The following is a 27,500-nucleotide window of genomic DNA, read 5'->3' as shown; positions in this document are numbered from 1 at the left end:
TTGGCAGGGCATTTATAGGCAGGAAGTACTGGAGTACATGATACAATTAGGGTCGCCAATGCCGGCCTAACTGCTGACCTGACATTGTCTGAGGTTGGCAATTTTTTGTCAACCTCAATGTTTTCAAACTTTTCCAAAATTTGTATAGAATTTTCATACTCAAGAAAAACTAACCTTTTATTCAAATCTTTAATAAAACAATTGAAATAAAAATGGAAATAGAAAGATTTCATTTAAATTATAATCAAAACAATAAAAATAAAAATGAAAAACAATTATTTTTATTTATTCTAAATAAAATAATAAAAATAAAATCGGCAAAATAATAAAATGTTTTATTATTTTAAAAGTTTGGCTAACTAAGGTTTATTTTACTCTCAATAATAATTTAATAAACTTAAAACTTAATTTCAATGATTTATCAAAGTTTTTTTAAATATTTACTATATTAACATAACTGAAATAAAGATTAAACTGAGTAGCACTTTTTGTTTTATAGTTTTTTTTAAAGTTTCAACTTTTTAAGCTTTATTTTATCAGTGTGTATAGTTTCATTGTTCTGCACAAGGCTCCAATCATTAATAGCTATTTCTGGAGATTAAATAATTATTTCTGAAGCTAACAGGTCATTAATATAGTTTGTTTGAAAATTAGATGACTTTGAGTCACTTGTTTTGAAAAATGATAAGTAGCCATTGTAAGCATTGACATAATGAATTTTTCGTATTCCTGGTGTTTTTTTGACTTCTAACTAAGGTTTTTGTTGTATGTTTTACTAATGATTTCATCATGGCTAATATAGAGAATATTAGTAGCTGTCGTTAATGGTTTAAGAACATTGAAATAATCCATAGACGTTTGTACACACACATTCTCATTCTTGCTCATACATTTCATTTGAACAGGGGACTTGGCTCTTCCTCCAACACCATCTACAACCCTCTTTCCAATGGAAGTTGCAAAATATTTCCACTCAAATATTTTGTTATATTGCAAAGATAATTGGTTGAGTAATTTCATCATAAATTTATTTTTAAATTCTGATGATGGGTCATCAGTGAAAAGAGTTTCAGTATCATTATCGCAATTTTCAGACATGAGTATCTCAGCCCTCAGAATTAGGGTTGGCATTCGGCAATGCCAACCTAAGTGCCGATCCTAAAGTGTTTGAGGTCAGCAAAAAAATGCTGACCTTATTTTTAATATTTAATGGTAACTCCATTGTGTCAAATTCTTTTTGTTGACCTCTAACAGTGTAAGATTGGCAATAAATTGTTGACCTCATTTTCCCCTCATTCCGAGCGCTGGTATCATATAATTTCCCAATTAAGCAGTAATCACTATCTTTGCCTTTGTCTCTGGCATCTGAACAGATAAGATATGTTTTGCAATTATTGTTGTCGAAAACAGCACCAGTAAACAATTGAACAGTGTTCCTACTCCACAGTGCACTTTGTACTTTATTTTGATATTTGCAAACATATGCCATTGCAAAATCGACCTGAAGAACTCTTTATCCTGCAAATTCTTTATCTTTTTCAAATTCAGCTGCTAGAACACTTTTTATACAAACGTGTTCCTGAAATTTAGATAAAGTAAATGCTCTTCTAGATTTAGATTTTTTAGATTTACATCTCTTGCTCTCCTAGATTTACATTTTTGAGGGATTATTTTTACTTTGTTAACGGTTGGGCCACCTGAAATAACTAAAATTGCTATTTTGACCTCCCTAAATGAACTCTTGCTGGTCATGATTGACCAGTTGAAAAAAAATCAGAGTTTTTAAAAACAAGTTTTGACAAATAATCAGGATATTATTTGGAAAATGCATATACTAAAATTTCTACTACTTTGCCTGTTCTGAGTAAAGCCCAAGAGCTTGGCCATGTCAATGAAATCTTTCACACATGGAAAAATATTGCATAGACCTCGGGTGTTACAGACACATTTTGCAATGTCAGATAATACATTTTGAATGCTTCACCTATTTGTGGATAGTTTGGATCAAGGATGCATCCAAAACAGCCAGACATTACCGCATTGGATTTTTGAAAAGTATCAATTAATAGAATGGCTGTAAAGCATGAGTGTTTCTCAGCAATTGATTAAAGAATAGCAATATTATGAAGCAGCTGGACTCATTTTCTGCAAAACATCCACCATGGTAAGGTTGTTTTTGAATGTGTTATGCATCAGTCCAAAGAGTTGCTTGAGGAAAAACTTGAAGTAGCACAGCAAAAAGATGATTTAAAACTACAATTAGGGTATGAAATTCCTTAGGAGGAAGGAACTTCAAAACCAAAGTGTCTCCAGGTAGTTTAAATATTGGAGAATGAACAACATTTCTGTAGCCGCAAGCTTTTCTGATATTGGAACCTGCTGACTTGACGAGGGAGTCATTTTTTTGCAGTGAGTCAAAAGTCCTCAATTCCCTTGATTTACAAGTTCCTTTAATTTAGATTCACACCAGGTGCAGAGATGCGCGCTTGAGTTGTGAGGCAATCATAGGCCATTAATTGAAAAACAATCTGAGCATCTTTTTTCTACTGTTGAAAAAAGTGTTCCAGCTGCTGAACTTTGTGCAAGTTCAATTTTCATTTGACCATTATTTCTCAGCTTTCCAATTGAACAGATCAAGCAGTCACAGTAAGAGTCTCCAGTTTCTGGTCAAAGTTTTATAGTCTTAAACTTATACAATGATGTGAGTGTGATGTCTATTCCACTTTCCTTCCTTCTCAAATAAGACATTTTTCAAAAATTCTAAGTGGAACTTTGTCGTCATTAAAGTTGATTTTCTCTTTCAGTATAATCTGACATCTTTCTTTTAGATTTGATGTTAGATCGCGTTGACATTCTTGTTGGTTTTTAGCAGTTTTTGGCGTTTTGGGTAAAATTAGATGTGCACAGTTTAGTTTTCATTAGTAAAATAAAAAGGGCGTGTATTTTCCTAGAATTCAAAAGTAGAAATTTTTCAAAAATAATTTATGTTGTAATTAAATATATTTCAGATCAATTTAAACAGTCTTTACAAAATAATCATAACTTAGGGCTGTAGAAATGCAAAATAAGCTGTCATTTGCATGTTTGTGCAATCAATAAAATATCTCTGTAAACACAAGATGTGTTAATATGTCTATAATACATTTCAATATGTGTTAATGTGTGTATTAAACGTTTGAAACACATTTTGTGTTTACTGGGATGAAAATTCAAATATAAATAACTTGGCAAGAATATCTAAGTGATCTCTATAGTGGGCTTTCACCCCAAAGGGTTTTGCTGGGTCAGAAAGTTAAGGTTAGAACCAGTTTTACAACACTATGATATATATATATATATATATATATATATATATATATATATATATATATATATATATATATATATATATAATATATATATATATATATATATATATATATATATATATATATAAAGATAAGAAATTAAAGTGTTGTAAATATAACTCAGCTCTCCATTTGAACATCAGCGGAGACTGTAAGAACCTGTCTGAGTTAACAAATGCTTTTATGACAAGGTTCTCACTATTCTGCAGCAGTAACAATGAGGAGTATTGTTGCTTGCGAATAACAACATTAAGTGAATGGGCACCATGTTATGGTACCAAATAATTCACTTGCACTGTTCCATGGTGGCTTGTTTAAAATCAAGCGAAGTGCATTATTATATGCTACCCATAGATGATGGAGTGAGTCTTTTCCCCAAAGACACCACAACTGACATCCATAGATTGGTCTGCAAAATGCATTAAATAACATGATCTTTGTATGTATTTTGGCTGAGGGTGCACACAGGACAATATCATCAGCATAAAGAAGATGGTTAACAAGAGAAGGACCCAAGCAACAGCCTACTGTAGTTTTATTGTGTAAAACACTAAGATTGTTAATATATATATTAAATTGAAGGGGAGACAGTACACCTCCTTGTCGCACTCCATTACTGATATTAAATGTTTTGGATAATATTCCACCCCAAAGGATCTGAGCTGTTTAACCATCATACCAGACAATGAGTAAGCTTAAAGTTACACCAGAGATAATTTTAGATTTTCTTAAATAGCATATCAAAATGAACTCTATCAAAGGCTTTACTAATGTCAATAAATGCCACAAGCATATTTGAGCCATGTGATAGGTAAAAATTTAAAATATCTTTTAAAATAAGAGCTGGCATAAAAGTGCTATGGTTTTTTATAAATCCGAATTGGTTGGGAGTCCCAGTGAATCTTTCATTAATGTGTGAGACAAAAATATGTTTTAAAATCTTGGAAAAAATTGTCACCAATGCAATTGGACGATAATTAGCAGAATCGGAGATGTCACCATTAAGAGAGATGTCACCATAACAGAGTGTGAAGCACCAATAGGCATGTATCCATGACAAAGCATGGAGGAAAAACACAAAGACAAAATATTAAAGTAATTTTGGCTAGCATAGAGAATATGCTCCAACTGGAGTCCAAAATGGTCAGCTGCTTTTCCACAAGACATATGATTTTCGATAGATTAGACTTCATCAGGAGTGACAAGATAGGCATCATCTTTAAGAAGATTACAGTGTTAAACTATAAAGTTGTCATTTATATTGCATGTTGGCTTAACTGAGTTGAACAGGGTGGAATAGTTATTATACCACATGTGGCATACATTATCGGACCTGAGTCAATAGAAGGTGGAAGACTACATTTATCGCTGCGAATACAAGTCACGGTAGACCAGAAACTGGTATAGTTCTTATTTGCTAATCTTTTTGCCACCTTTTCTGCTTTTATAGTATCTTCTTTTTTTTGTGCAGAAATGAATGGAATGTTTATACAAGGCTCTTGAACTTTAAAAAGCATGAAGATAGGGCTAAATTTTGGTTTATTATAGCTACGCAATAAACAGAACGCATCTTTAGCAGCCTTATGAGCATCTTTCACATAATCTGCGCAAACTGTGATAGGTTGTTTTCTATTGAAACTTGATTTAGAACAATTAAGACAATAAGATGAAGATTGAGTAAGACATTCATTCAAGATATTGTACAGGTGCTTAATCTGCTTAACATGCTCATGTGAGTTACAGTGTACATTACTACAGTTAATTACTTCAAACTGACCCATGTTTATTGAAGACACTAAGTTAAACACAGTGGAAGTATACTCCTTTATCATAATGGTTGACAAAGCATTAAAATTTATTTTAAGGGATCTTGTCGAAGTATGGTGAGCAGTAGAGGAAGAAAATATATCAATTTTAAACAAGATATCAATTGCTAGAAGGAAATGATCAGATGAACTAGTTGACCGAATTATTTCAAAGTTATTAACATTGCATAGAGAACTTTGGGAGACAAGGCAGTGATCAATTCAAGAAGAAGTGCCCCATGCTTCACTAACAATGGTAAAGGAATCATGTGGAAGACAGATATTAACTGTAACAAGATGTTCATCAGTACAAAAATCAACTAGGAGACTACTACATGGAGACCGAAATCTTGGATTACATTCACCAGTAATAACAAATTTACCATTTAAATATGAAATAAGAGCTGAAAGACTACCAAGGCATTCAAGATACTTATCAACATTCTCATATGAATCACAAGGCATGTATAATTGTGAACTTATCAGAAAAGTTGTTTACAAGTTGGATAGCAACAGACCATGAATTATTAGTAGTAACAGCTCGAGTTCTACAGAAGACAGAATCATGATACAGGATAGCAACACCACCAAACGGTCTGCCACAAACAAAACCTGCTGAAGAATCAGTTGGAGACACTCCAAAGCCAAAAATGCCAGGTACAATGTTGTTCAAGAAATTAAGTTCAGTGTTGAGTAACCAAATCTCTTGGAGACAGATGATATCATGTTGCAGACAAAAGTACTAGTTTGTGTGTAGAACTTTGTACACCGCGACAATTAAAGCTACAAATTCTTACTGCCATTTTCAAAGAAACGACGCACAAGCACATCATCGTAGAGCCTGACAGCATCTCCAGCAGAGACAGATACTTTAAAAGAAGAGTGATATTTACTTGTAACAATTTTTAAGCAAGTGGCTTTAGTTTTAAATGTTATGTTGACAAATTCAGCTAATTCTTCAACAGAGGCTGTTGACGATAAATGAGAAACAAATCTAGAAGTATTTTTAAAGCAATCATACAAATAAAGTGGTTTTAACATACATAAATTGTTTTGAATTTTACCAGTACCAATCAGCACTTTTTGCTTTTGTTTCTTCTTCAGATGAGTAACAGTTTGGAAATCAACAGGGTCCAATACTGGTTGAGAGGTCTCATAAGAAAAAGGATGACCAGATAAATGAAAATCGTTACCACAGTTATAAGCATGAGCAACAAATTAGTGCGCATCAGTAATTGAGTCCTTTGATATCGAATTTGACTCAATTTTGTTAGTTGAATTAGATGGAGAGTTAACTTGAGTTTGAGGTTAGGGATTAAGGATGGTTGATTTTACATTAGCAGTTGGAAGGAATGGCCAGTCATTGACAGGAAGTTGGGTCTGCTCGTCATAAATAGGAAGTTGGGTCTGTTTGTGTTTTTTGTTAATGGATTTAACAGGTTTCTCAAGATCAGTGGATAAATTATGTAACCTTTTACTGATCGACTCTATGAGTTGATTCAAAAAAGAATTTAGGTCAATAGTCAAATTATTAACTAGCTCAGTCAGATACGAAGCATGTATCACATTCATGGGTATCACAGGGTAGCACATTTAACAGAGTGAGAACTTGTGGAATTTAAGTTGCTATTTACATTTATTGGAATACCTGCAGCACAAAGATTAAGAATGTCAGCCTGCATGCGGTGTATCTGCTGCAATATAGTAGTGACATCCAAGTAATCAGTATCCACAAAGGGAAGACGTGACAAATCTTTTGCATGGAATTCAGGACATTTTATATCGGTAGAATCGTTGGGAGAAGTTGTGTCAAGCATCAGTCTACAGATATCTTGGACATCTTTTATTTTTTTATCAGGACCTTTATATTTCAACAAACGCTTGGATTCAGTTATCTTTTTAACAGGATCTATTGACAAAAAGGTTGAAAGTGCTATTTCAATTTCTTCATCAGTAAAGAAGCAAGAAACAATCTTAACCATAACTTCAAAGGGCAAAACATCAACTTTGTTGAAGACATAGCATAAAAGCTCATTAACAATCATAAAGTCCTTGCAAAGTGTGGTATCAGTAACACTATTACAAGCTTTCAAATGTAAATTATTTTTTTGTCTATCACTTCCAGCAAGGTTCTTTACCATTTTAATTAAAAAATATAGATTGAAATAATCAGAGTAAACAATAAAAGAGTTAAAATTGCCATTATTAGTATTATTTAAGGCATGGCCGGCAGCCATTTGCGTACAACCAAAAAAAAAAATATATATATATATGAAATATATATATATATATACATATATATATATATATATATATATATATATATATATATATATATATATATATATATATATATATATATATATATATATATATATATATTATAAACAATTTATGATTGTTAATGAGCTTTTATGCTACGTATATATATATATTTTATATATATATATATATATAAAATATATATGTATATATATATATATATATACATATATATATATATGTATATATATATATATATCTATATATATATATATATATATATATATATATATATATATACATATATATATCTATATGTATATATATATATATCTCTATATATATATATATATATATATATATACATATATATATATATATATATATATATATATATATATATATATATATATATATATATATATATATATATATATATATATATATATATATACAGTGGCTGCACAAAGTAAGGACAAATCCGACAGAATCTAGCATTTTTTACATTTAAGAGTTTCTAACGAAAGAGATTTCTTGTAACAATACCCACAGGTCAATTGGATGGTTTCTTTCCCTCAATGCTCTTAGACATGACACTCCATAAATTCTTGATGGGGTTTATGTCTGGACTCTGAGCAGGCCAGTCGAGCACGTCCACTCCATTTTGACGAAGGAAAATGGTTACCTTCTTTGCTTTATGACATGGCACATTGTCATGCTGGAAGATAAACCGATTTTCTTGTCCAAACAGAGTATCAGCAGATGGTAGCATTGAGTCCTGAAGCACCCCAATGTATTGGCTTTGGTTCATGGACCCAATGCACCAATACAACTGCCCTACCCCGTGTCCAGACATGCACCCCCAAATCATAACACTACCACCGCCATGCTTCACAGTTGGTGCAATACAGTATTTTTTAAACTTTTCACCAACTCTTCTTCTAACAATCAGTCTCTTTGCCCCACAGAATAGTTGAAATAAACTTTCATCGGAAAAAATAGCGTTTTTCCAGTCCTCGACAGTCCAGTCTTTGTGCTCCCTGGCAAAGACCAACTGTCGCCGGACATTGGCGGCAGAGAGCAAAGGTTTCTTTGCTGCCACACACCCTCTTAATCCGGCTTTTTGTAGTCTCTTCCGCACAGTTCTGGCCAAATTAACTCCTTGTTCCTCCGACAGTCTCCGGCTTAGTTGTGGTGCAGTCAGGCGACGATCCTGAAGTGACATGCGGACCAGCACCCAATCGGAACGTGCCTTGTCTGCTGTAGAACCTGAATTCTGATATTTCTTAACAATTTACCTGATGCCGCTTGCAGTAGAACCAAGAATTGTTGCAGTTTTACTATAATTTTCACCATTTTCTGCCATAAAAACAGCAAAAAATACTGATATTAGATCATTAAATTAAACTAAAACAGACAAAATAATATTAATACTGATAGTGAAGCTGTCAAAATGGAAGCAGATGCTAATAAAGCACAAAAAAATTGGCCAAAGTAAAAAAACTTGGTGGAGAATACCTTTAAACTCAATAGTTACCCTTGACTGCTGGTTCTCAGTAACCATATCGGGCTTTAGATGACCTTAAATGACCTTAAATGGTATATACTGACTCAATATGTGATTGGTAATACAATGAACACATATTTTCTACCAATTAATAATGATGACATTAATATCACAATGAAGGCACATCACTTACCTCTACTGTCTTGTTTCCTATGCTTAAAGTATCATAAACAACTTTCCAATGTGTTATATTAATTTATCTAAAAAAACATGTGCTTGTTGTTAAGGTAAACAGGAAGTGCAAAGATATTGACGTGTTAACACAACAGAGATCAATAAATGTAGCTATGATGCTTTCATCTGGTAATTACCAGATGAATATATATATATATATATATATATATATATATATATATATATATATATATATATATATATATATATATATATATATATATATATGAATATATATATATATATATATATATGTATATATATATATATATATATATATATATATATATATATATATATATATATATATATATATATATATATATATATATATATATATATATATATATATATATATATATATATATATATATATATTAGAGGTACCAATAAGTAACCAATTATTTAAGTGTCAACAAAAAAGAATGAATTTATTTATATTAAATTTTAATTCTAATCAATTATGTAATTTCCATTGTTATCTAGGACCTTCTGCCATCTTGTTGGAACAGTTTCAATTCCATGCTCATAAAGTTCTGTACCCTTTGAAGAAAAAAATGCTTCCAAGTAAGTTCAAGTATCATTAACATTTTTGAAATTTTTATTCTTCAGGGAATATTCAAAGGACCGGAATAAATAAAAATCAGATGGTGCTATGTCTGGTGAATATGGGGATGTGGTAAAACCTTCCAGTTTAGCTGTCTTATTTTTTCTTGGATTAATCTTGCTGCATGCAGCCTGGCATTATCATGTTGCAATATTACTTCTTTTCTGTTAACCAGAGCTGGTCTTTTTACCAATGATTGGTTGTGTAATCTATCCAAATGTTGGAATACAATTCAGCCGTAACTGTTTCTCCTGGTTTCAATAGTTCAAAATGAATTATACCACCACAGTCCCACCAAACACACAATAACACCTTCTTTAGAGTAAGGGATGGTTTAGGAGTGGTTACAGCAAGTTGGTTTGGAGAAAGCCATTGATTAGTGCATTGGTTGTTGTTGTACAAGACTTTTTCAAGATTCTCATCACTAGTAACAATTCTTTGTAAAAATGGATCATTTACTTGTCTGCACAAAAGAGATGTGCAAATTGTAAACCATTGATCTTTGTTCATCTCTGACAATAGATTTGGGATCCATATACCCTGCCTGTAAACCTTCCCAATTTCCTGAAGATATCTTTGAAGTGTTAACCAAGTAGCCTGAAGAGTGTTTGCTATTTCCTGGATACTAAACTTAAATTTCCACCCAAGTTTTTTTAAATGCCCACTTCGATTGCTATCAGACAAGTCAAAATTACCATTCGAAAATTTTCTAAACCAACATTGATACTTATTAACTTTCAATATGTCTCCATACACATCACAAGTTTTCTTTGTTGCAACTGTTGTATTAACACCTGACCGAAAACGAAACAACATGCAATGATGTAAATGTTCTTCAGTTGGTTGATTGTCTGCCATTTTATTCCTCAGAAATAAAAAAAAGTTTATATTTAAATTTAAAAATTGAAGGCCACAAATTATAATATAAATAATAATACATGCATTTATGCATTCATGGTCTGAGCTAAAATGAGGCAAACATACCACACTAGCAATAATTGATTACTTATAGGTACCCCTAATACATATATATATATATATATATATATATATATATATATATATATATATATTATATATATATATATATATATATATATATATATATATATATATACATATATATATATATATATATATATATATATATATATATATATATATATATATATATATATATATATATATATATATATATATATAATAATAATTCTTATTATTAAATTAAATTATATTATAAACATTATTAAATTAAATTGTATTATAAACATTAGCATTTAGCTAATTCCTGGTACTGCGGGTAACAGTAACATATATACTATATATATATATATATATATATATACTATATATATACGATATATATATATATATATATAGATATATATATATAGATATATATATATATATATATATATATATATATATATATATATATATATATATATATATATATATATATATATATATATATATATATATGTATATGTATGTATGTATGTAAAAGTTGTTTATGATCCCAAACAGTTTTGATCAATTTATTTCTAGGTTTTTAATTTTTTTTAGGCATTGCTTTTCAATGGACTCTATCTTCTATTTGCTTCTGCAATCATCTTAATTATCTTTGTTGCATATTTTCTTGTTTGTTTATGCTATTTTTGTGCCAAATGTCGAGCTGAACCACTTAAACCTAGACCAGGAAGAAGCAGATGTTTGAGATGGTTGATTGCATTGGTTGCATTTTTGTCGTTGTTAGTATTTTAAATAATTTTTGTAATTTTTCAGTAATAATAGTATTTTTTGTAAATAATAAAAATTTCTTAACATTTACAAATATGCTATTATATTGGAATAGCTGTTATTTGTTATTCAAAAATGGTTTTTCTGTTATTTTGCCTCAGCTTAACCCACAAAATATGCAATAACAATACTGTAATATTTTTTTTCAGAAATCAAGCTAGCATTAATCCAAGCATTAGGCCTATGAAATAGATTGATAGTTATTTAAAAGGACTTCAGTGAGGGTTGCACAATACGTTTTTTTAAAGGGCTAGTTTTACTAGTTTAGATTAATCAGCTTTGTCTTCCTAAATGTATGATTTATAATATGGTAAATAGGTAAACATGCTTAAATTGACAAAGTAAGTAAAATCATTAGTTTCCATGGTTATGTTATGTTGAATACAGTTATGAATAATCTACAAACTTGGAGCATAAATATAAAAAATGATCAATAATACATATAGAAAAATCCCACAAAATGCTGATTCCAAGCAATCAGTATTTTTGCAAGCTTTTTTGTTGTTTTAAACAGATGTACCAAGGTCTATATTATATATATATATATATATATATATATATATATATATATATATATATAATATATATATATATATATATATATGTATGTATGTATATATCTTAGTGTGTGTATATAGTTATATATTTTTTATTTTTTAGTGCTCCTTTGGGATTAGGTTTTTATGCCAATAACAAAACAAAAGATGGCGTTAGTCTTTTTACACAGTCTGCTTCCAATATTTATAATCAATTTGATCTGTACAAATTTAAGGTTTGATTTCATTTTAATTTTATTTTTTATATTATAGCTTGTATCGATAATATTTTAATAACATTTTTTATTTTCCGTGCAATTTTTTCGAAAAAGGAAGAAAAAAATGAAGATTAATGAAAAACCGATTTAAAATTGTTTTTAAATAAAAACTCATCTTTTTAAAATAAAAAACGCCAGTTAAATTGCAAATTAATGAAAAAAAAATTTTTTTTATTTGTTACATGCTAATTTTTTAAAAATAAAAAATGCAAGTTAAATTGCAGCGATTATTTTTTGATAAACTATTTATTCAGCGATGTAATTTTAATAATAAAATAATTAACTAATAAGCTTTAAATTTTCACTTATTAGTTAAAAATCATTTATAGTTGCAAAGCCGCTATTAGAAATTTAAGAAATAATCATTGTAAAAACTCAAAAATTTAACATATTCTAATTCATTTATGCCAATGTTGAGAAAAGAAAGAAATTTGTTAATACTAAACATTTATAAAAATGCAATATTGAATTTAATTATTTAATATAAAAAAAAAATAGCTTTCTTAGTAATACAAATAGCTTATCCAGTAATCCAAATGGTTAATTTGCAACTTGTTGATTTCAATACTTACAAGCGTGAGCAAGAAGCAATAATCGTAGATTTAAAAAGTTAATAGAAACTTTAAGAACGGATAATCCAAACTTGACTAAGAGAGTTCTTGATTTAGAAAATTCTAAATCAAAATCTAGTCCAGTAGTGACAGGTGATAAACCTGTCACTACTGGACTAGATTTTGATTTAGAATAATAGATAAACAAAATATTGAAGCAATCATGCAAAAGTTGAAGGTCAATGTCAAAATCAAAAATGTTATCAAATTAAAGCCAAAAAATGTATATAAAGCTCCATATATTGTTGTTTTAACTGATAAATTGGAACATAATTCTGTTTTAAAAAATGCCAAGGAATTGAAGAAAGAAAAAACCTATGAAAATGTATTTATAAATCCTGATTTGACTAAATCTGAGCGATTCAAAGCAAAGCTATTACAAGAAGAGTGTAAAAAACGAAGTAATGACAACATTGACATGGCAAACTATTATTTTGGAATTAGAAATGGTAGTAAGAATAAAAAAATAGCAACTAAATATCAAAAAAGACTTAAGTCACTTACGATACTTTAACTATAAAACAACAAAATAAATCAGTTTAGTGGTGGATTTCACAATCTTATTAAGTTGCTGAGCAATAAGAGACTGGTAGATATTGAATTATTAAATTTTCATGAGCATAAGAAATGTAATTTAAGTATAAACAAGAGCACAATACACAAAAATGCAAAGAACTGATGATTTAATACATAAATGCAATGTCTCTGAATAATAAGATTGATGAGTTAAGGTTACAATGTGAAATATATAAACCGGATGTTATTTGTGTTACAGAAACTTGGTTTAAAGCAGAATCAGATGTAAACATAATTAGTTATAATATTTTCAGAAGCGATAGAAAGACTCATGGAGGAGGTGTTTGTATTTATGTCAAACAATGTATTAATCAGTTTGAAAGAAATAGTTTACAATTAACAATAATTTTATTGAACAAGTATGGACTTGTATATGTTTAAAAATAACAAAAATGCTAATAGGATGCATTTATAGACCACCAGATATATCTCTTGAGTACAATAACTTTGTTTTCCTATCTATTAATGCTGCTAAAATGAGTATTTATCAGAAAGAATACAACGATCTTATTATTACAGTCGACTTCAACTATAATATAATAGATTGGTCTGATAATAATTGTCCTTTTTCAGCGACTGATAATGAATCTCAAACTAATAAATTTATTGAATGTCTTGAAGATTGTTTTTTGTTTCAATGTGTATATGAGCCAACATTCCAAATAGCAAACTACAAATTAACTAATATTCTATACCTTATTATTACAAGCGATAAAAACAAAGTTGTTTCTATAACTCACTAAGGTCCTTTAGGAAATGGGTCATCATTTATTAAAGTGTTGTTATCTAATAAATGACCTTAAGTCTTCTAATGAACATAAGAAGTCCATTAGATTATATCAAAAAGGAAGTTATGAATTATTTATCAAGTCATTTCAATAATGTGGATTCGAAAAATGGATTTAAAAGTAAATCTATAAATGAAATGTATGATTTATTTTTGTATCATTACAAATATGCAATTAATTATCAACAAGAATTAATTATTAAAATAAAAAGAATAGAAACAAATAGATAACTCCTGAATTGAAACATAAAATAAGAACTAAAAGCAATATATGACTTGCTAATAAATGTAATGGCAGTGACAAATCAACAAAAACTCAGTATAAATAATTGAAAATTAGAATAGAAAATGAACAATATAAAAATATAAAACAATTAGATAGCACTACGCTAGCAAGTTTAAATCAAATCCTAAATTGCTTTATAAATATATCAATAAGAAGAAATCAGTGAAAACTCAAATTCGAGCTCTGGTAATTAAAAATAGGGAAATCATAAATGATCAATTTGCTATAGCTACTGAACTAAATAAATATTTTCATTCTGTGTATGTTAATGATAATGGTGCAAGCGTTATTGAGTTTCATAATATGCCTTCAAATTTATTATTAAAAACAGTTTTAATAACACAAGATGTTCAAACTAGACTTAAAGTACTTGATAAATCAAAATTGGTCGGTTTTGATTTTGTTCATCCTTTTTGTTTTTGTTTTAAAAGAATGCAGTTCGTCAATATCATACCAATTATATTTAGTGTTCAAAAAATTGATGGAAACAGGTACCCTACCAGATATGTAGAAGAAAGCAAATGCAATGCCACTTTTTAAAAAAGGAAGCAAATTAAAAGCATCTAACTACAAACCAATCTCATTAACTTCAATACCATGTAAAGTGTTGGAAAGAATAATAGCTGACTGTATCATGCAACACCTCATAAAAAATTATTTACTTTCAAAAAAACAACATGGTTTTATGAAAAGCAAGAGCTGTGCAACAAACCTATTAGAATACCTAGATATTTGAACAGATGCGTTTCGTAATGGAGCACTGGTAGATGTATTGTACGCAGAGTTTAAAAAAGCTTTTGATAGTGTTTCACATAAAAAGTTATTATCCATGCTATTGACTTTTAGTATTTCTGGTAAAGTGGATAGTCTGTTTCTTAGCTAATAGAAAGCAATGAGTGGTTTTAGGTAAAAGTGTGACAGATTGGGTTGATGTACTTAATGGTGTACCACAAGGGTCTGTTCAAGGTCCTCTCCTTTTTCTGGAATTTATAAATGATTCAACATAAAATTTTATTAATGAATGTCGTTTATATGCTGATGATAATAAGACAATTGCGCCTATTTCTTCTCAAAATGATTCACAATTGTTTTAAAATGATATAAATAAACTTGGCGAATGGTAAAAAAAAAACAGAAATTAGGATTAAGTTTTGAAAAATGTAAAGTTATGTACCTTGGTTCAAATAATAAAGAATATTCGTATTTTATGAACAATAATAATACATTAATAGAAATTGAAAAGTCAAAACTAGAAAAAGACATTGGTGTTTATATATCAAGTGATTTGAAATGGGCCAAACAAGTAAAATATGCAGCTAGTAAAGCAAATAGTATGCTCTTACTACTAAATAATACATTCAAGTACAAGGATAAGATCTAATAAAAACACTGTATTGTACATATGTTAGACCAAATTTAGAGTTTTCAATTCAAGTATGGTGTCCGTATTATACAAATGATAATAATGAATTAGAAAAAATTCAACGAAGAGCAACCAAAATGATACCGGAACTAAGACATCTTGAGTACAAAAAAAGATGGGAAATTTTGGGTTTGACTTTGGAGACTAGAAGGTTAAAAGGCGACTTGATCCAGCAATTCAAAATATTTAAAGGTATTGAAATAGTTAATATTAAACAAAATCAATCAATGAACTCTATTTGCTCATCAGGTCCTGTATCTAACATTAGAGGAGCAAAACATCAAATGAAACCTGGATTGGTCAGAAATTGTTTGAAAAGGCAATATTTTTTCAGCAATAAGGTCATTGATGGGTGGAATAGTTCACCAGCAGAAGTCGCTTAATCTGCTAAAGTTAAAAGCTTCAAATTAAACTTGCAATCGGTCAACTTAGAAGCAATAACAACCAAGAGAAAAAGAGAGTTTTAAGTAGTAACTAAATTGACTGGTTCATTAATTAATTTATCCTGACTGCCATAGATATTGGCTGGCGCTTTATCTTAACAGCATTAACTATTATTATTTATGTTCATCACCAGCCATATGTACTTTTTAAATCAAGAAAAAACTGTTAAAAAATCCAAAAAATTAGAATATTTAATGATTTTCCAGGTTTTTGTCTTCCTTGAACTAACATTAGAATTTTATCACCCTATATAAAGCATTTACATAATCAAAAACATGATACATTTAATTGATGTTTCCTGTATTAAATTTTATCAGTTACAATATTTGCTCATAATAAATGTGTAATTTACATTTTTTGTATATAGTAATTTTGCAACAAATATATAAACAGCACTACTGATGATTTTTTAAAAGGCTTCTAATTACTAATAAATTTGATAAATTTAAAGTTTTGGATTTTGTAATGGTGTATTTATTGAAATTTGATTTTAAATAAAACATTTTGAGAAAATAAAATATATTGGAATTTCGTTTTTGTTTGTATATATATATATATATATATATATATATATATATATATATATATATATATATATATATATATATAAATATATATATATATATATATATATATATATATATATATATATAAATATATATATATATATAAATATATATATATATATATATATATATATATATATATATATATATATATATATATATATATATATATATATATATATATATATATATATATATATATATATATATATATATATATATATATAATATATATATATATATATATATATATATATATATATATATATATATATATATATATATATATATATATATATATATATATATATATATATATATATATATATATATATATATATATATATATATATATATATATATATATATATATATATATATATATATATATATATATATATATATATATATATATATATATATATATATATATATATATATATATATATATATATATATATATATATATATATATATATATATATATATATATATATATATATATATATATATATATATATATATATATATATATATATATATATATATATATATATATATATATATATATATATATATATATATATATATATATATATATATATATATATATATATATATATATATATATATATATATATATATATATATATATATATATATATATATATATATATATATATATATATATATATATATATATATATATATATATATATATATATATATATATATATATATATATATATATATATATATATTGGACAAAACATTTGCAACCAACATCGAACAATGCTAAAAAGTGTTCCTAATTTTACATGTCTTAAAAACGAAACAAACTATACTACCACAGCAAACAGTTCAGGAGTCTGGAGTCATAGCATGCCATGACATGAGCAATCAGCTGACAGGTGACAGCACACAGGCAGAATTTCGTTGACAAGTGCCATTTTGCATTGGACAAAACAAGTGCAACTTTTTTGGTTTGTTTCATTTTCTTAAAATGTAATTCAGTCAGTATATGGAAGTCAATCAGTCAGTATTATCAAGACAGTTTATCGAAGTGAGCTTTATCAAAGTGTTTTATCGAAGAACTTCAATACAAGAAGTGAAATACAACAAGTGTTTCATTACATCAATACAGTCCACATCCAACCAAGACGTTGTGTTCACAGAGCATTATTGTATCATCACAAGGTAAATGTAACTCGGTAAGCCTTGAGAAGCGTGATTATTTATTTTTATTATTTTTATGACTTCAAGTGCAAAAATGGCTCTCGACAGTCTTGGATTGGAACTAAAAAGGAAAATTATTGGCGATTACGTGAGTGGAATGTCACAAAAAAGTATTTGTGATAAATATCGCGTGAAAGAATGGACCGTATCAAGACTATGTTCCAAATATCGTTCTACGGGGAAGTTGGCAGCAGATAACGAAGGTGGAAGACCGCGTTCCACCACTTCTAGAGAGGATTCTATGATCGTCAGATCCGTCAAGAAAGATCCCTGGATATCATCAGTCGAGATACAAAAGCAATTAGAGCTGCTTGTATCGGACCGAACAATCAGATAACGTGCTGTTGAAGCCGTATTGTTTTCTCGATGCCCTGCAAAGAAACCGCTGATTTCACTAAAAAACCAGAAGAAAAGACTCCTGTTTGCTACATCTCATATTGACTGGAATGTGCAGAAATGGCGAACTGTCCTGTTCAGTGATGAATCGAAGTTCAACATCATTGGGAGCGATGGCATTTGCCGTGTACGTCGACCGGCTGGAAAACGCCTCGATTTTCGTTACTGCCATAAGCCCGTGAAGCATGGTGGAGGCAATGTAATGGTCTGGGGGTGTTTTTCTGCTAACGGTCTAGGTCCAATACATCGAAGCGATGGAATAATGGACCGTTTCATGTATAAAAATATTCTGAAAGATGTTATGTTACCTCATGCTGAATGGAATATGCCAATAAAATGGGTTTTTCAGCAAGACAACGATCCGAAACACACTGCAAAAGTAGTCAAGCAGTAATTTCAAGACAACCACCTATCGGTGATGGATTGGCCGCCTCAATCTCCGAATCTCAACCCTATCGAGAACCTGTGGGAGATCGTCAACCGCAGAATTAATCGTGAAGGTGTTCGTAATAAGGATCAACTGTTTGATCAAATCCAAAAGGCCTGGGCAGCGATTCCACAAAGTTTTATTGATCACCTGATCGAATCTATGCCTCAAAGATGCAAGGCTGTGATCGACAACAAAGGATTTGCCACGAAATATTGATAGCGAAATACAGCTTGGTCAACATTTTGTCGAGTTGCACTTGTTTTGTCAAGAAGGAAATCAACTTTTTTTAATACTTTTGATTAATTTATTAATTTTCGTGTACAAATAATGAACTTTGTGATGAATAAAACTTGAAGAACTTAGTCTCTAAACAGTTACATAGTTATTTCTCTAAATTGAAAAAATGCAGCACTTTTATATAAAGAAACTAAATTAGCATTATTTGGTTGCACTCGTTTTGTCCGATAATATATATATATATATATATATATATATATATATATATATATATATATATATATATATATATATATATATATATATATATATTTATATATATATATATATATATATATATATATATATTTATATATATATATATATATATATATATATATATATATAAATATATATATATATATATATATATATATATATATATATATATATATATATATATATATATATATATATATATATATATATATATATATATATATATATATATATAGTTCTATAGATTGTTGCATTTGGGAGTACGGAAGGAAAAAAATGATTCTTATGCGAACAAATATGTCACTTTTAATTACTTTTGACTTTCGTCCAACATTTGCGTGTCAGAAAGTTAAAACTGTTAATTTAATTACAAATTAACCGTTTTTTAAAAAAACTGCAAAAATGCAAATTTAATTGACCAGAATGTTTTTAAAACATTCTGAATGTTTTTAATAATATAAACAATGTTTTTATTTTTCTAATAAAATGTTTTTATTTTTATTTCTTTTAATAAAAGGTTTTTATTATTATTTTTTTACTGTAAATCATGCATGGAGTATTGCTACACCGACAATCTTATAACCTGACTCGCAACAAAGTGCTGCTACATCACTGACAAATAGCCTCATTCGCAATGGAGTGTTGCTACATCGACTATCTTATAGCCTGATTCGCAAGGAGTGCTGCTACATCGACTAAGGGTTTGGTTAGGGCAGGCACCTATCAAGTTACAAAAAAAAAATAATGGTGTTGCATTTTAGTTTTTTACTTTTTGTCAACAAAATATGGAAAAACTTTCTTACAACCAGTTAGGAGTTATATATATATTTCTAATAATTTTACTTTTAAAATAACAGCAGTTGTTTGATTTTTATTGAAAATTTAACAATAATAACAGCAGCTATATAAAAGGTTTTATATAGCTGCTGTTAAAGAATGACAAAATGCTTGCATCGCTTCAATACTTGATAGTGGTAGTCATAAGCACTTTCTCTGGACTGCTCAGCATATAAATCCAAACTGACAGTGATGAAGAAAAGGAACAAGATGACACACTAAAATAAGAATTTTCCTGTTGATATTTAGTTTATAATTGAACTTTTTCAGAAGATGAAGCTGCAGTTTTTAAAATCTAAAACTGATTCAGCAATAGATAATCACTGAGCTAAAACCGTTTTTTTTTTCATAGTTAAAAATTTTTAATTAACTACAGGTTAATTGTAAATTAAAAATAGACAATTAACTACAGGTTGTAGAAATATTATATCTGGCTGCATAGAATCTGCACTTAAAAGATTAACTTCTAGATAATCTAATTCATCCAAGAGTCACTGTGAACTATTACCGTCCAAACTTTTCCATAGTAACCTCTAAACATGATATTATTTGGTTTAAGCCATCTATCAAAATCAGACAACGTAATTAATTCTTTTACAAATATAGATATATAATATAATAATATTGAGTTTAATGCTGCCTTTACTTATTTGTGCGTGTTTGTGACAGAACTCATAGCAGCCATTACGCTCAGTGTCTGCAAATATCTAACTTATGTAAATTTAAAGTTATGTAATGTTGAAAAATGATATAAAATTTACAGTTTTGCTTTTACATTTCTTGAATTTTGATTTATAGAATTTATTTGTCATTTTATAAAGTCTTTTATTTATTAAGTAGTGTTAAAACTTTTATCGAACATTACGCCTTAGCAGCCAAAAGCTTGCAACATTTTTGAACTGAGCTGTCGTGGTTCAAATCCTATTACGCACATACATTAAAAGGAAGAAAAAAAAATCAGTTTTGATTTTTTAAAATACAAAATTAAATATATTTAAAGTTTTAAGTTATTAGATATTAGATACATAACATATATAAAGATATTATATACTATAATAAACAAAAGAGAGTGAATTTTTAAAAAAGCTTGAAATTTATATAAACATCAAAACACCAGTGGAAATTTGTTGCGTATATTACATGATAGAGATACATATGTTGTTAATTCCCTCAGTTAATTATTCTTAATAACCTGTAGGTTGTCTGAAAAAAAATGGTCTAAAACTTAATAAAGGTTAAATTTAATTAGCCCATCCTGCTACTCCAGAAGGTGCTGCTGTGGAGGCAAAAAAAAAAAAAATCTCTGTAGCTAGCAAAAACTTTTTTGCTAGCTACGGAGATTTTAGTTGTTAAAAATTTTATTTTAAAAACTAAAAGTCTTTTTTGCTATATTTTTTGATATAAATATATATAGCCAGACTGAAAAAATTGAAAATGTATTGTGTTAAGAGGCAAATTTGAACACTTGCAAAATGACACAGATGACAGCGCATTAAACCACTGAGCTATCGAAGTTTTGCATATACTAAAAAAACCATATTATAAATCTCTTATAACAAAACTTTTCTAATAATTACCAGTCTTTTTTGCTTATGTTTTGCATTTTTGTTAGTATGTTAATGTATTTAAAAAAATTGAAAAGATTTAAAAAACACGAAACATAGTGTCTTTTCCAATTGGAAAATTTGAAACTTTAATTTTTGATTTGCCATGATTCTCCACTCTCTTGATTATTTCTGTTTGGCCACATATTACAAAGCCAATGCCAAGACCAAGGCCAAATGTTACAAGGCCAAGGCCACATGTTACAAAGCCAAGGCCAAGAATAAGAGTTTCAAGGCTAAGGCCTATGCAAACATTTTCAAGACCATAGACTTAAATTTTTGCCTTACATTAAGGCCAATTATTAACAAAACTGTAGGTAGCAAGTGCTGTGACAATAAAACCACATATTGTGAAATTAGATCAAGATTTTACGCAGAATTCAATGAAGTCAATAAGAAAATATACTTGTAGATATATATGAAAGCCGAAAACAAAAATACATAAAAATAAAGAATGAAAACTTTTAATTCTTTAATTTTATTTTTTTTTTTTATGAAGGCCAAGGCCAAAACAATCAAGGCTAAGGCCAAAAATTTCAAGGTCAAGACCAAGATAAAGGCCAAAAGTTTTAAGATCAAGGCATTAATTTTTGCCCGTAAGGCAAGGCCAAGGCCAAGGACTAACAACTCTGGCATAAGTTGAGTTTGCAAGCGGTATATGGAAGGATCATGTCTAATATATGTATTATATGAGAAAACTTTAAAATTTTGTTATAACACTTAAAAGTCTTTTTTGCTATTGGTATAAATATATACAGCAAGATAAAAAAAAAATTCAAAAATATATTTTGCTTAGGGGAGGACTTGAACCCCCGCAACAACACTGATGACAGCACGCTGAGTCATGGAAAATAAGCATTTAGGAGAAAACAAACCATTTTATAAATCTCCTATAAGCTCTATGTATGCGGAAAAGATGCGCATGTTTTTTTTTTTCTTAAAGCATCTTTTTAGAATGAATTATTTTACTTAAAAATATTGAAATAAATAAGGAATAAGTAAAGAAATGGTCGGTTTGGTAAAGACCCATACTTTACGGGTCCGGACAGCTAAGATATATATATAAAGAAAAAGTATAAAAAGGTCGGTGTGGAAAAGATTTAGAAAGACCTGTATCCGGGCAGCTAGTATACAATATTCTCATATATATGTGTATATATATACATATATATATATATATAAATATATATATATATATATATATATATATATATCTACTATAGCGTATTTATGTATGCATCTGCTCACTTTTTTTGCTTATCTAAATTGATACGGCTTTTTTTAGAAAAAGAAGAAAAAAGCGAAAAATAATGAATGAAAATATTGCTGCCCCATGCCAAACCCTCAGTCGATGTAGCAGCACATATATAAATATATATATATATATATATATATATATATATATATATATATATATATATATATATATATATATATTTATATATATATATATATATATACTTATATATATATATATATATATTTCTACTAGTATAAGTTATATATTTAAAATTGAAAACAAGAAACATACAACATTTTAATTTTGTTTAAGAATACCTATTGAAGAAAATGCAGGAAGGACATATCTTTTTAATAACTCTATTGATGATATCTTATTATATTCTGTTCATCTGTTCAGATATTTTACTAAAATCAGATGATCTTCTAAGTTTTTTTTCTGTTAATTTTAGACATTTTTTCAATCAAATTATTCAATTTTGATGTTTCACCCCTGTTCAATGTATATAAATTTGTTTTGCAAGAAGTACAAATGTTTTTTGGACAGCACTCTTTAAGTACATCCAAAATAAGTTATGAATATGGAGTTGTATTGCAGGAGTTTCTTTAATAAGTTTTTTTGATCCTTTTCCCTAGGCAATAAAACAACAAGCACAAATTAAATTTTGCTTCAGCCAATTTGATGAAAAATATATATGTTTTATCTAAAAAATGTATATTTTTTATCTACAAAATATTACCTTAACATAAAGTCTTTTTATCCATTTTGATTAGATAATGTAAACATAAAATGACCTAACTTTTTATAGATGTTTTAATTAAGTCTAAATTTTTGATGTTTATAAGTGAGTTTAGATTTTAAAAATTATTTTAAAACACTTTACTAAACCCAATAATAGTAATAAAACAAAAAAAAATTAGAGTAAACCAAAATTTATCTTGGCAGTCTTAGGTGAGCACAGTGCAGTGGGAAGCTTTTAACTGTCTAGCTTTACTGCATACCACTATAGTATTCTAAAGTTTAGGGGAGAAGTCCTGTTGTAAACTCTAAACACTATACTTTTTTGCATAATATAGTTGTGAAATTAGCATCACCTTTTTTCAGGTTCTTTGCTTTTGTGTGACACAAACTTTTTTCTAAATGTCACTCAAAAATAAAATTAATGTAAGGTAATAAATCTCTTTTTTAAATTTAAAATCAAAACAGGTTTAAAGTAATAAGTCTTAATATCATTTTAAATTTTGCAAAAGGGGATTATGCTTTATTTAATATATGATTTATTATTTGTATATATTTATATAATTATTTTTTATAAATTGTTTTAGAAACCCATCCAAATATATTGATTACATTCGTAAAGTTTTCTTGAAATCACTTACTAATCTTTTTTTTTAAATAATTATCCACTGAACTAGTAATTAAAATTTTGAATTACTAGTTAAATTTGGTTTTTATATCATATCATGTATATAGATGTTTATCAAAAAATATCTGAGATATTGTAATCAAATCTCCTTTCTTTTCTGTTAATTCTCTACTTAATTAGTGATTGCTTGCAACCTTGTTGGAAGTCAATTTTTGAACAACAACAACAAAAAGATGCAAGTCTTATATTCATAAAATTTTTTATAATTTCATGTAAAATTTTTTATAATTTCATGTAAAATTTTTTATAATTTCATGTAAAATTTTTAACTTTTCTGTTCAATTTTGTTACAATATAGTGTGTTGTTATTCAACGGTATTTGGAAGTTGGTGTTATTAGAGAACTTTCTGAAATTAAATTTGAAATCAAACCAGAATATTCTATACCAGTCCCATTACAAATACTTATGGACTCAGTTAATGCTGCAAACCAGAAACTAACTTCCTCTGGCAACTTATTAAAAGATGCTGATGTCAATTTAGTTCAGCTATCCAATCAGTGTAATAGTTATGAAAATATACGGTATTATTTAATTATAAATAATGTTAATATTGTTATTTGATTATCAATGTTAACTTCCTTATGTTTATTTTTTATAATCATAACAAGTTTTTTTTTTAAATTTATTTAATTATTTGGATTGTTATTGTTTTAAAAATTTACACCATTTCTAAAACAAAGTTTTAGAAATGGTGAAACATTAAATAGCAATTCCAAATTTCTAAAGCTTAGAATTTGAAAATAAAATTTCTAAAGTAATAAAGAAATAAAATTTCTAAAGCTTAAATTTCTAAAATTTTAAAGCTTATTCTAATTTCTGAAGCTTAGTGACCTTAAAACATTGAATAGAATGTTACATAGAATAGTTCTTAATGACCCAGTAAGTTATATTTAGCTGGGCAAAAATTTAAAATTGATTTATAGTAGAACCGTTTTTTTACTTAATAAAGCTTTTAAATTTTCATGAATGAATTGGATTTAGGTACTTATCATTATAAATTAGGATTTAGGTAGGTTAAAACATACAAAATAAACTTTTATTAACCATTAAAACACTGCCAATTTTTTCAAACCTTAAACCATGATGGAGTCATGGAAATGTGACCAACTAATAGAATAAGATCATTTGTTGTTTTTTCTTGCAATGTAAAGAAGGTCATTTGACATTTATTTACTTATCTGACTTGATTAGAGTTGCGATTCAAAAAAAACCAATGGGTTTTTAAAAAAAAAACTTTTTACTAAAAAAAGCAGAGCACTACTAAAACATGTTTTTTATGGTTTTTTTTTAATTTTAAATATTAATAAACCTTAAGTTCCATCTCAAATAAACTTTAAAATATATGTGCTTTTTTATTTAATATAATGTATATTACCCTATGTATTAACAATAACCATTTACACTATAACCATTTACATCAATGTTAAAAAAAAACGCTGCAAAATATAAGAAAGTTTATGTTTTGTTAAGTTACTCTTTTATTATACTACTGTATTAAATTTTAAACATAGTCAAGACATGCCCATCAGTTATTTCAATAAAATAGGGGGAGACAAGGGGAATGGGTAAGTCAAAAAAAGTTAATACTAACAATGTTACTTTTTAAAATAAATGAAATTAAAAAGAATAAAAGGATGTTTTTTTTCATTTAATTTTCTTGTTGAGGTTGGGGTGGGGGGTGGAGGGTGTGGAAGAAGTTTAATCAAATTTTGATGTAATTTTATAGGACAAGTGGGAGAGGGGAAGCGGGCTCTAGAAGTTTGACAAATTGTTGACAAGAGGAAGGGGGAGGTAAAAATTACCAAAAAATTAATGACATAATTAATGGACAGCCACTAATTTGATTTTGAAGATTCAATATTGTTAGTCTGTAAAAGGTATTTTCGATCTTGTTGTAGTGTTATTCATATTGAAATGTTGTTCATATGCTCCAATATTGTCCAATACTGCTAGTTAAATTTTATCGCTTCCACCAACAAGTACGGCAGTTGAAAAATACTTTAGTAGACAATCTTTAATTCACAAGGAAAATAGATTTTGAAAAATAGAAAAAAGAAAAGAAAAATAGATTTTGATTTTAAATACAGGCACAGGTTTAGACACAAGCAGGGTGCACCATGGTACAGGAATCCCCACAAAATTAGGTGCCCCAAAAACTGAAGATAAAAAACCTGACTTGTTTTTTATGGTGCACACTGGGCGCAGCTGCAACAAAAAATTGACTGTAGCTTACACTATGAATAACTTGGCAGGCTAAATGCATCAGCTGTCATGCACAACATCTGAGCGAGACCTAGGCACTATTATGACTAACAATCTGAAGGTTACAAGTTTCCACAGCTGCATCAGCTGGCAACTGAATGCTTGGCAGGCTCAAGAAAGCTTTTTAAGGTCAAAGTTTAGCATTATGGCGCATACTGTATACTTCATTTGTTCGCCCACACTTAGAATTTGCAGTACAAGTCACCATTTTTAGCACAAGAAATAGCCAAACTCAAGCAAGTTTAACACCAAGCCACAAAACATATTGCCAACTTTAAATCTAATGCAAACAAGAATCTGCTTTTCTTTTGAGTTTCTCTGAAGTTTTGATTGCTCTTAGAAGTTATTAGCAGAGTTTATTTCTTATCTTTTTATATTTATTTTCTTTCTTCTTTAAAAAGATCATTAAATAATTGTAAAGCATATCTATTTTATATACCAGTGCATTAGGGTGTGTCTAAAACAACTTAATTTAAAAATGTCTGATGACGCCCCCTAAATGTG

At 28.1% G+C, this 27,500-nt stretch overlaps 1 protein-coding gene across 1 annotated transcript in view; it reads left to right on the top strand.

Annotated features, from left to right (window-relative positions):
- LOC100211022 (protein tweety homolog 2) overlaps positions 1-27,500 on the top strand; it is a 50,043-nt gene that overhangs the window by 3,672 nt on the left and 18,871 nt on the right. The window contains exons 2-4 of the mRNA XM_065803160.1: positions 11,329-11,513; positions 12,223-12,334; positions 25,032-25,255. Coding sequence (XP_065659232.1) covers positions 11,329-11,513; positions 12,223-12,334; positions 25,032-25,255 — 521 coding nt within the window. The remainder of the gene's footprint in view (positions 1-11,328; positions 11,514-12,222; positions 12,335-25,031; positions 25,256-27,500) is intronic.

The sequence above is a fragment of the Hydra vulgaris genome, chromosome 08 (assembly GCF_038396675.1).
Source record: "Hydra vulgaris chromosome 08, alternate assembly HydraT2T_AEP".
NCBI classification, from domain to species: Eukaryota; Metazoa; Cnidaria; class Hydrozoa; order Anthoathecata; family Hydridae; genus Hydra; species Hydra vulgaris.
The sequence above is the reverse complement of the archived record's forward strand: the minus strand, read 5'-3'. Positions and strand labels throughout refer to the sequence as shown.